This window comes from Jaculus jaculus, chromosome 5 (genome assembly GCF_020740685.1).
Source record: "Jaculus jaculus isolate mJacJac1 chromosome 5, mJacJac1.mat.Y.cur, whole genome shotgun sequence".
In the NCBI taxonomy this organism is placed as follows: Eukaryota; Metazoa; Chordata; class Mammalia; order Rodentia; family Dipodidae; genus Jaculus; species Jaculus jaculus.
Window position 1 is genome coordinate 175,195,934 of NC_059106.1, and position 15,762 is coordinate 175,211,695.

The following is a 15,762-nucleotide window of genomic DNA, read 5'->3' on the forward strand; positions in this document are numbered from 1 at the left end:
AATAAAAAGCATTTTTAAAAATAAGATTTTGTGGCTGGGGAGATGACTTAGTGGTTAAGTGCTTGCCTGTGAAGCCTAAAGATCCCAATTCAAGGCTCGATTCCCCAGGACCCACGTTAGCCAGATGCACAAGGGGGCGCACGTGTCTGGAGTTCGTTTGCAGTGGCTGGAAGCCCTGGTGCGCCCATTCTCTCTCTCTCTCTCTCTCCTTCTCTCTGTCTGTTGCTCCTAAATAAATAAATAAATAAATAAATAAATAAATAAATAAATAAACGATTTTGGAGCCAGGCATGGTGGCACATACCTTTAATCCCAGCACTTGGGAGGCAGAGGTAGGAGGATCACTGTGAGTTTGAGGCCACCCTGCGACTGCATAGTGAATTCCAGGTCAATCTGAGCTACAGTGAGACCCGACCTTGAAAAACCAAGAAAAAAAGAAAAAAGCAAACAAGAATTTTGGAGCCAGGTGTGGTAATGCATATCTTTAATTCAAGCACCCCAGCACTTGGGAGGCAGAGGTAGAAGAATTGCTGTGAGTTTGAGGCCAGCCTGGAACTACAGAGTGAGTTGCAGGCCAGCCTAGGCTAGAGTGAGACTCTACCTAAACAAAAATAAATAAATAAATAATTGGGCTGGAGGAATGGCTTAGTGGTTGAGGCATTTGCCTACAAAGCCAAAGGACCCACGTTTGATTCCCCAGGACCTACATTAGCCAGATGTACAAGGTGGTGCAGCCATCTGGAGTTCATTTGCAGTGGCTGGAGGCCCTGGTGTGCCCATTCTCTCTCTCTCTCTCTTCCCCTCTTTCTCTGTCAAATAAGTAAATAAATTTTTTAAAAAAAGGAGCTTGGTAGCTATGTGTATATATGGGAGCTGTCATCCACTGTTCTGTAGGTAACCTCTAATAAGCTCATTTTACTCATCAAAAGACCAGTCATTGTTTTAGCTGTCAGTGTCATCCCAGTTTGGGAGCAGACATTAATCTTACATCCCACACTAAAAACCACACATCTGTATCCCTAAGAGTCCATTTACCACTGTTGAGAGTACAGTGTTGGCAGTGACTTCTGATGATAGTGACACATGCTTTATACCTAGCACCTTAAGACTGAAGAGAGGCAAGACAGGAAGAGACATGCCCTAGCACTTGACTGTGGCTCAAATGAGGAAGACATGGCATGTTCTTTTACCACACAAGTTTATTTAAATAAAAGTGAACATATATTCAGGTTGTGCCCAAGGGCAGAGAGGTGGGGAGGCAAGGGGATTGGGGTTAGACAGACAGTGGGGACCAGGCAGAGTCTGTGTGGTGTGAACTAGGCTGCAGGAGGGAGTGGATGGGGAACCTTGGGTTCAGTGCTGGGCTCTGGGTGTTGGTCAGGGGTTTGGGCAGGTGAGGTTGAGTCCAGTGCCAGGAAGTCATTTCTGTCCCTCACATGCTCCTTTCCCTCTCCGTAACCCCTAGACCCACAGCACTGCCTCCTTAGCCCTCACTCTCTCTCCTCTCATCAGCCTTCCCCTCAGCTACTGGGAGGGAAGTCAAAAGACAAAATAAATAAGAATTGGTGAATCCTGCCCCAGCCTTGGCCATGGGGAAGGGGAGCCAAGCCAGGCAGACTACCCAAGCCCTGATGTCAGCCCCGGAAAAGAACAGGTAAAGTGCAAGGACAATCCAGTAAGTAAAAATATACCAATGACTTTGTCAAATATACAGCTGCTGGCTGTTGGGGGAGCAGGTGGCTGGCTGTTGGGTGGCAGCAGCACCCTGGTAAGTGGTGGCCAACACAGCATAGAGACAACGGAAATAAATAGGGGTAGGTAGTGGGCAGGGGTCCCGCCCCCTGGACCAGTGCCACTAGGGGGATCCAAACAAGGCCTCATCCTGCTCCCCTGCCCTAACCTCCCAAGCCCCTTTCACCGGCTCCCCAATGCTGCGGCACTGACACAAAGCACCTGGCCGGCTGACTGGCTGTAAGGAAAGGACTATAATGTGGGAGTGGGAGTGGGGAGGGGAGGCACAGGGAAACCGTGGTCAGCCAGGCTGGCGCTGCCCTCAGTACTCGTCCTGGTCTTCCTGTTGGTGTTCTTCAATCTCATCATCTTCAGGGGGTGCAAATCCCTCCTGGACATGAGGTAAGGGAAAATGGTGAGCCAGCTGGCCAGGCTGAGGGCATCACATTCCATACATGGCCTAAAAGCAAGGGCTGAGCACCCAAGAGCCCAGAATTCTAGCCAGCTTTCCCTGCTAATGTCTACATGTGACTCAGGCCTAGTGACTTACCTTTTTCTCCTCATCAGGATGTTTCCCTACGTCCTGTCCAGCCTTACCATGCTTCTACTCTTAGTGAGGAGCCAGAGTGGGGGAGGGCCAAGGGGTCCTGGGGCAGCGGAAGGTGAATAGAAGACTCACTTCAGTGGCATAGAGAATGCCAATGATGCCGGAGATAACAGGACTGTTTTCACTTTCATGCTCCTGGCAAATGAGCTCAATGTCGCGAAGTTTACTGAAGTAGAAATCACGTTCTTTCTCCAGCCCATCCACTGTCAGCTTCAGGTCCAGTAGCTGCTCAGGTAGAAGGTAATGTTCAAGCTAGATTGTCCTGGCTTAGACTCTTCTGCCTATTTTCCTTTTGTCCTAGCTGATGCCCTAAAGATCAGCCCTTGAGGCAGGGCAATTGTAACTACCCCTCCCATCCCACTTACCTGCTGGTTGAGCTCAAAAATCTGGGCATCAGCCTCATGGCCACCATTTCGGGTTGATGGGGGATTCTTCCGGAGGATGCAAGGTGGAGCCACATTACTCAGTCGGCCAGAGGTCTGCATATTCTTGGGGCCTGTGGGAGACGTCCTCTGTGGAACTGTCCAGAGATGAAGAGTCAGATGAGGTCACAAGGCACAAGAGAACCTCGTATGGAAGACCATGCGGCAGGCAGGTACTCCCCCTTGGGAAGAGCATCTACATCTAGTTCTGAAGCCTCGGCCACACATGACCCTACAGCAAGCCTGGGAGCACCAGGACCACAGGAAGCTAATGGAAAGGTAAGGCATTGGGCCTGGGGAAGGCTGGCTGGAGGAGGGACATGGAGGACCACAGAAAGCTAATGGAAAAGTAAGGTATTGGGCCTGGGGAAGGCTGGCTGGAGGAGGGACATGGAGGACCACAGGAAGCTAATGGAAAGGTAAGGTATTGGGCTTGGGGAAGGCTGGCTGGAGGAGGGACATGGACACTGGGTTGGCAAAATGAATAAAGTGGTGCTGGGAGGATTCAGGACTCTGTTCTCACAGCTAGAGCCTTAGGGAAAGTGGTTGGCTCAGTCTATCCAACTTGGAGCCCCTACAAAAGCCATCCTCTGGAAACCTGGCCCCTTCCCTCAGGTGTCTCTGAGTAGGGCTCTGTGGGCCTCTGCTGGACAGGACTAGGTATTTGCACAGTGGTGGCAGCCTCAGGGGACCTGAGCTCCTCCCCAGCACAGCCTGCATGCTGTGGCTACTTGCTCTCTAAACAGAGTGGCTGCTTCTAAAGCAAAGCAAGCAGCTCAGTGGGGACAGGCCCAGGCAGGACATTAGCGCAAACAGAGGAGGTGGCTCTGCTATGACGGGTCAGATGCGGGTTGGAACTGCTCCCCTCTTTCTTTCTATAACCTTTATGACCCCACAGGTACTATTACTTCTCTCTGTCCCTAGAACCCTAATAAAGTCTTATTTATTGAAGGACTTTGAGCTATGGGCCTTTGGAATAGAGGAAGACAGGATCAAGCTTGGCAAACTCTTGCCCTTGAGCATCCATTGGGCAGGGGCAAAGCAGGGGCTGAGGTACTGGCCTAGGCCCTTAGCCTGATAAACTTGGATGGAGGTGCCTTGCCACCTTGCTGCCCTATCAACTTGAGGCAAACAGGTTAGCTCATGATAGGAAACAAAGTGTCCTGGGCTTCTTAGCCGGCTGCCACCAAGTTTGGTACAGGTGGCTCTCAGAGTAATTTTTGGAGCCCTCTTATAACCCTTATTGGGATTCCCCATCTAGGTGGGCAGCAGGTGACGTCATCTGAACTCCGTGATAACAGTCTCCTCCAGGTTGGCAGGGCTAGACTGGTGGCCCACAGAGCACTCCTGGTTGGAGAGCCCTGCTGGCCCAGCCCCTCAAGCTCCCTCCACCAGCTTGGGCACATTACCTGCTGTGCCAATGAGTTTCTTGGATTTGTTGAAGATCTGATCACCTGGGTTAGGAGGTGGCGCTACGTCCTGGCCCTGCCGCGCCAGCAGAGGGTTGTAATCCTTTCCATCATAGTTTGCGTCAAAGAATTTCTTAAACCACTGAATAAACTCAAAATTATCTTGGAATTTTCCTTTTACTAATTTCTCTACAGGAATGATCTGAAATAGACCACATAAGCAGAGCACTTTAACAACCTACTGCACAGGGCCCTTTTCTGCTGTGACAGGGGCCACTGCTCTAGGGAAACCAGCCCTTGGGCCACAGCATCATCTACCTTTTCCATCAGCCCCCTCCTCCCAGGCACCAGTGCAGACAGCAGGCTAGCATGCTCCACCAGGGGCCCAAGACATCCCTTTCCTCCAGGCACAGGAAGAACTGTGTGGGAAAGCAGCCCATGGCTCTGCTGTGGACTGGAGGCTCAGGCTTCACAGCCCAGGGGGACCATAGAGGCAGGAGAGTGAGTAGAGATTTTCTGGGCTCTATTAAGAGGTGTAACAGGAACAAAATACAAAATCCTCAGTATCTGGGGTAGAAAAGGCTCACAAGGAGAAATGAAAGGGAATGTTATCATGATGTGATATCAGGGGTTGGGATGTTTTCCATTGTGCCGTTGGAGAATCTGGGGTGAAGAGACATGTACTAGAATGACGCAAGTAGCACTTGTCACCCTGGTTGGTAGGCCATCTTCTTCCCTAGAGATACACAGCTCCTCATGGACCCCAGGGTACAGACACCTACTTTGTCAACACTCATCTTCTTGAAAGCTGCTTGCAGCACCTTGAAGTTGTGGATGTATTCATGTTCTAATTTGGCCTGGAACTTGACCTTCCTCAAGTGTACACAGCCAGGGAAGAGCATGTCCATGAACTGGCAGTATGCTGCCCCTGTGGAAAGAAACAGCTGATGGAGGTGTCTTCCTCTGCTGCCTATTGCCCCAAGTGTGGACCCCTCTTTTCCCTTCTTGTTCTAGGCTGGACCAATCCTATTTTGAGGTTAGACATGGCCAGATTCCTCTGGCTTTCCAAGAATAAATGCCATTACTATTATGCATTTATTCTTATGTGGTCCTGGGATTGAACCCAGGAGCCTTGCACAGTTTAAGTAGGCGTGTTACCACTGAGCTATATCCTCAGCCCCATAATTATTACTTGTTGATGTATACCATATGCCAGCGCCATTTCAAACACTTTAATATGTAGGTTAGCTTTACAGCCAACCAAGGTAGATAGATGATGGTATTGTTGCCATATAGATGAGAAAACTCAGACCCAGAGGGCTATTGACTTACTCAGGGGTTTACCAGCAGAGGAGCTGAGTCAAGACTATACTGGGACTTTGTGCAGTCATATTAAGCTGTGTGACTTCACTGCCTGTCCTGACTCTTATCCTGGGAATACCCCACCTACTCTTCACTTCTGCTTCTGTTCCCTGATTTCAACTCCAAGCAGTCTCCTACTTTATGCTAATTACAAGCCATAGACTTAGGATACTGTTCTGCCTTCCTGTCTTCCATTTCTTTCCCTCAGGCAGGGCTGCTCCCCACCCAGGCTCCTACCTGAACAGAGTTGCTCTATCTTGGTATAGTTGAGGTGCAGGGAGTCATTGACCCATGCAAGCATATCATGGCGACTCAGATTTTCACTGGTCACAGACGTGGAGTACACATTGACGGCCATACCCCAGCTGCAAATAAAGAAAATAAGGGAGGTCAGCATGATGGTCTCATGCTGTTCTCTAGCTAAAGAAAAGGGCCTGGATGCCCTCCTGGGGGGGGGGTGGTTAATGAGAATCATTTCTCTTCTACCAGCTTTACTGCTCACATTCTTTATTATTATTATTATTATTTTTCATTTTTATTTATTTATTTGAGAACGACAGACAGAGAGAGAAAGAGGGGGGAGAGAGACAGAGAGGAAGAGAGCGATACACATAGAGAGAATGGGCTCGCCGGGGCCTCCAGCCACTGCAAACGAACTCCAGACGCGTGCACCCCCTTATGCATCTGGCTAACGTGGGTCCTGGGGAATCGAGCCTTGAACCATGGTCCTTAGGCTTCACAGGCAAGCGTGTAACTGCTAAGCCATCTCTCCAGCCCCATTCACATTCTTAGAGAAGGGGTTGATGTTCTTAAACATTTAATTAGGGTCTACTACACCTAGGCGTGTATTAGGAGCTGATGATTGAAGAAAGTTACCTAAGTGAGGTCTTTGCCTTCAGGAATTTAGACAGGCAAATCTCAGCAGGGAGAGATGGGCGAAGAACTTTTAAAAAGTTCAGGATGGTGCAAACAAGGGTGTGTTCTCTCTGGCTTGGTATGGCCAGTGAAGGCTTCAGAGAAGAGATGTTGAAGTGTAACAAGAGTAGGAATATTCTGGGCATTAAGAAGGACAGGGTAGAATGACACTGCAGAACTGGCAAGAATATAGGCATGGTTTATTCCAGAAGTTCCAAGTTGCTCAGCAGACCTAGGGAGCAGGTTTCTGTATTGGGGCATGGCACAATGTGGCTGACATATCCAGAAGGGTTTTGTTTACCAAAATGAGTCTGGATTTTCTATTTACTCAACTGGAAACTACCAGAAGATTTTAAGAAAACAGTAACCTGAGAAGATTTATGCTCTAGAAAGTTCATTGGCCTTTCTGACTTAAGACTCCTTATTCCCGTAGCCTATAGCCTATAGCCTACTGGCTGGCCCATAGGCAACTAAATTCCATGAGTTCAGAACCTTTGCAAGAGTGCTTCAGTTCCAGTACTCATCACTGCAGTGACTAATCACCACCAGTCCCCAATCATGGTTATAAACCTGATCACCCTGGCCAGTTATTTTCCCTCCTGTTCATCTTTCTTACCCTTCGTTTTTCAACCCCTCCCTCCTCATTGTGTAAGGCTCTTCTCTCCTTCTGGCTTATTCATGCTTTCTGTTAGCCAAAAGAACCTCCAACAAGGCTTTCCAGTCTCCAGCCCCTCCCCCACATCATCTGACATTGCTGTGGTCAGACTCTATCTAACAGCAGGCCTGGCCACCTGCGTTCTGGCTTTAAGCCAGTAGTGGTAAATAAAGGCACCCACAGCCAAATGTGCTGTGAAGACTTGAACTGTTCAGTACTCACAGTTTTGAAAACATTTTTGAGTTACTATTCAATATTTAAAGGTTGGGATGCTTCACACAAACCACTTGGGATTTCTTGCTTCCTTGGGCTGCTCTGAACCTATGTGTCCATACCCAAATAGTTACTGCTGAGCAGAGACACCTTCCCCATTCTGGCAAGCAAGCATGAGCATCCCCCTACCAACCATGCCAGAGAAGCTAGGTATCACTTGCTTTTTGTCATTATCGAGAAAAGAAGGGGGAGCTGGGTGTGGTGCTCAGGTTTATAATCCCAGTATTTGGGAGGCTGAGGGCAGGAGGCTCACCTTGATTTGAAGCCAGCCTGGATTAAAGTGAAACCTTGCCTCAAAACAAACAAAAAAAAAGAGGAAGAGGCTAAGGATACATGTAGCTGAGCTGGTAAAGTGCTTGAAGTGCAATTCCCAGGATCCATGTAAAAATGGTGCCTGAGCTGTATATGGTAGCTCCTGCCTGGAATTCCAGTGCTTGGAAGGCTAAAGCAGGAGGCACACTGAAACTTCTAGGCTGCCCTGAGTTAACTACATAGGAGTTACAGGCCAGTGTGGGTTACAGAGTGAGACCCTGTCTCAAACAACAAGCAAACAAAAAACAGTGCCTGTAATCCCAGACAGGTAGGTCCCTGGGGTTTCTAAGGTGAAAGACATTTCATGAGAAACAACATCTAAGGTTGTATTCTGACCTCCAAATGTAAGCACACACATGTAAACAGACACACATGTATTAAAGAGAGAAAACAATTTCTTGCAATTAGGTCTTTATCCAAAACAGAAAATTAAGACAGACCGAAAGGACTGCGTATTCCAAGAATTGTGAGAGCTCCTCTTTCTTGAGTGACGAATACTCCCCCAGGTTTAATATGCAGTATCTCTGCAAAGTAAACATACTAGCTCACTTTCTAGTTCTCTGTAGGCAGCTGTTGTTTCAATGTGATGCCTCCCTACCACTTACCCAACTCCTAAGTAGACCCCATCCCTCCAGCCTTATCTCTCATAAACTACCCTAGGAATCAGAGGCAGCTCTCCACTTACCCTCTCTGGAAGTTCCCAACCTTAAATCCATTCATTCAGTGCTGTCATCCCTAGCTCAGCAGCACTGGGGCCACGTGGATACCAATTTGTTAGAAATGTTAGTACTTGTACCTTACCTTAGACTTGCTGGGTCAGAATGAAGCCTTTGACCAAGATACCTAGGAAGTCTCTGGCTCAGGCAAATTGTGAGAAGCACTGACGTTAAAGGGAGTTTAGCTTAACACTGGCTGTTCTGGCCCTCTCATGCCCTCATCCTTCACCCTAAGCAGGTCTACGCAATGGAACCTCATTATATGCATACGTAACTTAACTATTTTTCTAGTATAAAAATCAAGAGGATGGGCTGGAGAGATGGCTTAGCGGTTAAGCGCTTGCCTGTGAAGCCTAAGGACCCTGGTTCGAGGCTCGGTTCCCCAGGTCCCACGTTAGCCAGATGCACAAGGGGGCGCACGCGTCTGGAGTTCGTTTGCAGAGGCTGGAAGCCCTGGCGCGCCCATTCTCTCTCTCTCCCTCTACCTGTCTTTGTCTCTGTGTCTGTCGCTCTCAAATAAATAAATAAATAATTAAAAATAAATAAATAAAAAATTTAAAAAAACATTTAAAAAAAATAAATAAATAAAAAAAGAAAAAAAAAAAGAAAAAAAAAATCAAGAGGAGCCGGGCATGGTGGCACACGCCTTTAATCCCAGCACTCGGGAGGCAGAGGTAGGAGGATCGCCATGACTTCAAGGCCACCCTGAGACTACAGAATTAATTCCAGGTCAGCCTGGACCAGAGTGAGATCCTACCTCGAAAAACCAAAACAAAGAAAAAAAAAATCACGAGGAAGCTGGGCATGGTGGTGTATGCCTTTAAACCCAGCACTTGGGAGGCAGTGGTAGGTGGATCACAGTGAGTTTGAGGATAGCCTGAGGCTACATAGTGAATTCCAGGCTAGCCCAGGCTGAAGAGCGATACCCTAGCTCAAAAAAAAACAAAACAAAACAAGAATCCAGAGGATCAGGGAAGACTGTTCAGTGGTTAAAGGCACTTGCTTGCAAAGCCTGCCAGCTTGGGTTCAATTTCCAAGACACCATACAAGTTAGACACAAAAAGTGTAGTTGTTAGCATCAGCAAAAGACCCTGGTATACATAAACATACATGTAAATAAATAAATATTTTTTAATATTATGAGAAAAATGCTGTTATTTATTTCTAGTTCTTCCTCCTTTAAATATAAGCCTTGTCTTTCATTGCTCAGGGAATGGGAGTCCAGGTAGGCTCAAAAACCAAGAAAAACAAATATTGTCTTAGGAGCTTCTAAAGGCTCAGGACCTGGCAATTTCAGAGATTCCAGGGTAATTTTTTTTTTTTATTGGTTTTACGAGGTAGAGTTTCGCTCTAGTCCAGGCTGACCTGGAAATCACTATGTAGTCTCAGGGTAGCCTCGAACTCATGGCAATCCTCCTACCTCAGTCTCCCGAGTGCTGGGATTAAAGGCGTGCGCCACCACGCCCGGCTTCCCGGGGTAATTTTGATTGCATTTGAGTCCACTGCCCTGTACTCCAACCTTTATTTCCCTTGCCAGGAAGTTACCACAGGTGTGGCATTACCAGGCCCATCACCACAAACTACTCAGTGAAGTTGTTGAAGGATTGACTGATATCTCTTCACTCCTTCTTTCTCTTTCTTTCTTTCCCTTTCCCTTTTCCTTTTTCCTCTCTCCTTCCCTCCCTGCCCTCCCCTCCCTCTCTTTTCCTTTTCTTTTCTTGTTTTTAGAATGTTGGAATTTTAAAAATCAAATTAAGATGTTATTTTATATTTTATTTATTAGAGACAGAAAGAGAGAGAGAGAGAATATGGGCATGCCAGGACCTCTAGCCACTGCAAACTAACTCTGGACACATGTGCCACATTGAGTATCTGGCTCTACATGGGTACTAGGGAATCAAACCTTGGTTATTAGGCTTTGCAGGCAAGCACCTTAACCACTGAGCCATCTCTCCAGCCCCAGAATATTGGAATTAAAAAAATTTTTCAAAGTTATTTATGAGAGAGAGAGAGAGAATATGGGCATACCAGGGCCTTCAGCCTCTGCAAACGAACTCCAGATGCACTTGTACAACTGGCTTATGTGGATCCTCGGCTGAGGAAGTAAACCTGGGTCCTTTGGCTTTGCACACCTTAACTGCTAAACCATCTCTCCAGTCCAGAATATTGGAATTTTAACCTTAAAAATTTAATAACCTTTAAAAAAACTTAAAAAAATACTTTGGCGTGCCTATTCTCTCTTTCTTTATCTGCCTCTTTCTCTCTCACTTAAATAAATAAACTTTAAACATTTTATTTACTTATTTGAGAGAGGGAAAGAGAGGGAGAGAATGGGCACTCCAGGGCCTCTAGCTACTTCAAACTCCAGATGCATGTGCTACCTTGTACATCTCGCTTATGTGGGTACTGGGGAATCAGACCTAGGTCCTTAGGCTTCACAGGCAAGTGTCTTAACTGCTGAGCTATATCTGTAGCCATTAAAAAACTTTTTATTGGGCTGGAGAGATGGCTTAGCGGTTAAGCGCTTGCCTGTGAAGCCTAAGGACCCCGGTTCGAGGCTCGGTTCCCCAGGTCCCACGTTAGCCAGATGCACAAGGGGGCGCACGTGTCTGGAATTCGTTTGCAGAGGCTGGAAGCCCTGGCGCGCCCATTCTCTCTCTCTCTCCCTCTGTCTTTCTCTCTGTGTCTGTCGCTCTCAAATAAATAAATAAAATTAAAAAAAAAACTTTTTATTGACAACTTCCATAAATATAGACAACATACCATGATCATAATTCCTTCCCATCACTCTCCCTTTTCCCTCCTTCACTGAATTCTATCTTCTTTCCATCTAATCTCTCTTCTATTTTGATGTACTTTTCCTTCTTCTTCTTCTTTTTTTTGGTTTTTCAAGGTAGGGTTTCACTTTAGCCCAGGCTGACCTGAAATTTACTATGGAGTCTCAGGGTGGCTTTCAACTCATGGCGATCCTCCTACCTCTGCCTCCTGAGCGCTAGGATTAAAGGTGTATGCCACCACGCCCGGCCCGTACTTTTCCTTCTTCATCTTTTATTTATTTTTTGTTTTTTCCAGGTAGGGTCTCCTTCTTGTCCAGGCTGACCTGGAATTCACTATAAATTCTTAGGCTGGCCTTCAACTCACAGTGATCCCCCTATCTTGGCCTTGGCCTCAGCCTCAGCCTCAGCCTCAGCCTCAGCCTCAGCGTGCTGTGCCATCATGCCTGGCACCTTTTTTTTTTTTTTTTCCTTGACAAGGTCTGAATCCAGTGAGGCAACAGTGCGTATAAGGGGGCTGAAAAAAAAAGTGGCTCCATTCAGGGTTCATTTATCAACCATGCCAATTCTCCCATGTGGCTTTTGGGAAAGATAGTAACCAATACTAGGACCACAGCAGCTCTGTCCTGGCTGGGTCCATCTGGTCTCAGGAGAACTCAACCAAGAGGTCCCTGTGAAGATCCTCTGTCACACTTGCTCAAGTTGCTGTCTCCTTATCTCTTACATGATAGGAATGGTAGGTGCCCTTTTAGTTTTCTTCTAGGTTTGGCCCTGTGTATAGAACTAAAAATGGCCAGCAGGTGGCACCAGGCCCTGAGTAAAGTCTCCTTTAACTGCCTCTTCCACCAGAAATCCCTTTATCTAGCCCAATTCATAAAAGAAGAGCCCAATACTTGGATCTTGTCTCTCCAAAAGAAAATCAGTTTCCAGCCAGGCATGGTGCACACGCTGTTAATCCCAGCACTCAGGAGGCAGAGGTAAGTGTATCACTGTGAGTTCAAGGTCACCCTGAGACTAAACAGTGAATTCCAGGTTAGCTTGGACTACAGAGTGAGACTCTACCTCAAAAATAAATAAATAAATAAATAAGTAAGAATTAAAAAGAAAAAAAAGAAAGAAAACCCGTTTCTGCCAGGTGTAGTGGCGCATACCTTCAATTCCAGCACTGAGGAGTCAGAGGTAAGAGGATCACTGTGAGTTTGAGGCCAGTCTGAGACTACATACATAGTAAATTCCAGGTCAGCCTGGGCTACAGTGGGACCCTACCTTGGAAAAAAAACAAAAATCAGTTTCCATCAAAATCTGGTGGCATCAGGAATAGGGTTGGGGGGGTGCCTGTCCCCTGAGAACTAGGTCAGTTGCAATAGCCCAAGCATGGGGTCTGCTCTCAGATTCTGGGCTGAACTAAACTACTTTCCCCGAAGGCCACATGTTAACTCATCAACTAGTACAACTTCTAATGGCTTTCTGAGTTGGAAGTTGACTTAGGCCTGATGGAAAGTAGGCCATCTGATGGGGCAAAGATATATAAAATATGGGCCAAGCTTTCCCCCAGTGGACCAGCTGCCTCAATGACAGCCAAAATTGTCTGATAAAGCACTTAGCAATAACATATCTGGTATTAAGTGCTTTTCTCCTCCCTGCGAGGATGGCAGCTCTGTCCTCAGAGGCTATAATAGTAGGCTTTTCCAACCCTGTTCCCATCTTTCTTTTTTTCCAAGGTAGGGTCTCACTCTAGTTCAAGCTGACCTGGAATTCACTATGTAGTCTCAGGGTGGACTTGAACTCATGGCAATCCTCCTACCTCTGCCTTCCGAGTGCTGGGATTAAAGGTTTTTTGAGGTAGGGTCTCAGTCTAGCTCAGGAATTCGCTATGTAGTCTCAGGGTAGCCTTGAACTCATGACGATCCTCTTATACCTGCCTCCTGACTGCTGGGACTTAAGGCGTGTGCCGCCATGCCTGGCTGCTTCTGCCCCCATCTTTCTACCACCATCTTTGGCACATGGTGGCTGTCAAGAGAAATAGCTTTAACTGTATTACAGCATGTTGCCTTCCAAGCTAGCTGGAAACCTAGCATCAGATCAAAACATGGCCTTGGGAAAAGTTTACTTTCAAGAACCTTGGCTCCTGCTACAAGGTCTGGAGTTAGAAAAGGCTAGGAGGGGCTGGAGAGATGGCTTAGTGGTTAAGCGCTTGCCTGTGAAGCCTGAGGACCCTGGTTTGAAGCTTGATTCCCCAGGACCCACATTAGCCAGATGCACAAGGGAGAGCATACGTCTGGAGTTTGTTTGTAGTGGCTGGAGGTCCTGGCGTGCCCATTCTCTTTATTTCTCTCTATTTGCCTCTTTCTCTGTCTGTTGCTGTCAAATAAATAAATAAAAACATAAAAAATTAAAAAAAAATAAAAGGCTAGGAGGTTTACTCTTAAGACTCTGAGGGTCTAGGTACCTCTACTAACAATGGGAAGAATGATCACAGCTTTTATCAGGAAGGGAGCTGCTGGACGTTCAAGACCAGATCTTGAAATCTCATAATGAAAAGGGCTTCTAGAGACCCTTAGACTGCACTGTCTTTTATCTCTTAATCTGAAAGATTGTCAAAAACTCTAAACAGCTCAGAAACCTCACATTCTAATATTTGCCTTCTCACCAGCCTAGATCTAATGTTGGCTTTCTGTTTTTAAATTTTATTGGACTTTATTGGATTTTAAAATTTATTGGATAAAATTTATCTACCTTCAATACATGTCTTGGAGACAATTCAGGGGTCTCAGTCTTTTCTAATTCTCCAAGTTCAGCCTTGTTCTGGCAGGTCCTGGAAAATACCCTAGAGATCCCAGCCCACCACCTCTGCCCAGCCTGGCAATGAAAGACACGTGTCTCCTAGTCCTGCAGATGATGACTGGCATGCCACCAGCCAGGTTCACGGAGTCCGCGCTTTAAAGAGCCCGGATCAGGCCACATAGGTTCAAATCCTGTCTCTGCCATCTTCTGTTCAATTTTAGGCCTCACCTTCCTTATTTATAAAATGAGCAGAGTGTCACTTCTCCCCTCCTGGAGTTTTTGAGGACTAAGTGAGCCATGCAGCACTGATTACACAGCCTGGTATCCAGTATTTGCTAAGTGTTATCAGAATTACTGGACAGACAGAAACTAAGAGCACTTGTTTAAGAAGCAGGCATCTGGCCAATCTTAAAAGGGAGGTATACTACAGAGCTGTGCTTTTCTCTGCCCCTTCTGCCTAGGGATAGCCATCTGGACTTTCTGAAGTGGGTCCTGTGAACATGATTCCTTCCCAACTCTAGGTTTCCTTCCCATCTATCTGTTTCACACATGCCATCCTACCTGCTGGGAAAACTGGAACAGACTCTGTGGAACTTTGAGGGAGAGCTCTGTGGAGCTTGCCAAAATGTTTCTGTTCCTGTTGTGGGGCTATGCCCATTGTCGTTAGGCTATCCCTTCTTGTCCAGGCCCCAGTGGGGCTGAAGTCACCTGTTGGAAACTACAAATAGGTACCCCTTCCCCCTTGGCTTCACATCCAGGCTGTCCTGGGATTACATGGAGGTGATATGTGTGAGCAGGGATGGAGGGTTCTGAGGGGCCAGCAAGAACAAAGGAATCCTGCCAGCGGGTCATAAAGCCCTAGCATGTCCAGCCAATCACCAAAGACCTGACTCATAGAGAGGCTCAGTGGTATAAGCTGGAAAATCAAATAGAGGTAGGCCAGTGGGTATTTGCAGGGTTGGTTGGATCATCAGCATACATCCACTCTGGCAGATCCAGAATAGGATCTGAATTGGGGGTGTTGTAGGGCACACAGGGATTGGAGCTTCTTCAGGCCTCTGTTCTTCTAATACCTTGAGGTCATAGACTTCTTCCCCAAGATCCTGAGCCCTGCTGAGGTTTGGGTGCTGGGTAATGGGTTTGTCTTTTTCAGTATGATCTGAACACTTTTAAGGTAAGGTCTCACTCTAGCTCGGGCTGACCTGGAATTCACTATGTATGTAGTCTCAGGGTGGCCTCAAACTCACTGTGATCCTCCTACTTCTGCCTCCCAAGTGTTTGGATTAAAGGCATGTGCCATCACATCTGGCACTCTTTTATATATAATTTATTTGAGGGGGAGAGAGAGGAAGGGAGGGAGAGGGAGAGAATGGGCACATCAGAGCCTCCAGCCAGTACAAACTCCAGATGCATTCATCCCCTAGCGTATCTGGCTTATGTGGATCCTGGAGAATCAAACCTGGGTCCTTAGGCTTTGCAGGCAAGTGTCTTAATTGCTAAGCCATCTCTCCAGGCCCTTAATTTTCTTTTTTACTTTTTTTATTTTACAGAGAGAGAGACAGAGAGAGGGAGAGGGAATTGGCTAGCCAGGGCCTCAGCCACTGCAATCAATCTCCAGACATGTGCACTACCTAGTGGGCATGTGTGACCTTGCACTTGTCTTACCTTTGTGTATCTGGCTTATGTGGGATCTGGAAGATTCACACATGGGTCCTTAAGCTTTTTTTGGGTGGTCCTTAGGCTTTCCAGGCAAGCACCTTAACCACTAAGCCATCTCTCCAGGCCTCTTTCTTCTTTTAATA

General features: G+C 46.8%; 1 protein-coding gene across 4 annotated transcripts in view; it reads right to left on the bottom strand.

Annotated features, from left to right (window-relative positions):
• Positions 1–1,181: 1,181 nt before the first annotated feature.
• The window catches only part of Mapre3 (microtubule associated protein RP/EB family member 3), an 81,595-nt gene continuing 67,014 nt past the window's right edge, over positions 1,182–15,762 (bottom strand). For 3 of the 4 annotated variants that reach the window (XM_045150620.1, XM_004669361.3, XM_045150621.1), the window contains exons 2-7: positions 5,769–5,896; positions 4,952–5,097; positions 4,170–4,371; positions 2,704–2,858; positions 2,411–2,563; positions 1,182–2,122 (exon numbers count right to left, since the gene is read on the bottom strand). In XM_045150620.1, coding sequence (XP_045006555.1) covers positions 2,054–2,122; positions 2,411–2,563; positions 2,704–2,858; positions 4,170–4,371; positions 4,952–5,097; positions 5,769–5,896 — 853 coding nt within the window. In that variant the 3' untranslated portion in view covers positions 1,182–2,053. Of the gene's footprint in view, positions 2,123–2,410; positions 2,564–2,703; positions 2,859–4,169; positions 4,372–4,951; positions 5,098–5,768; positions 5,897–15,762 lie in introns of those variants that run through there. The other variant, XM_045150622.1, reaches the window with a different exon arrangement.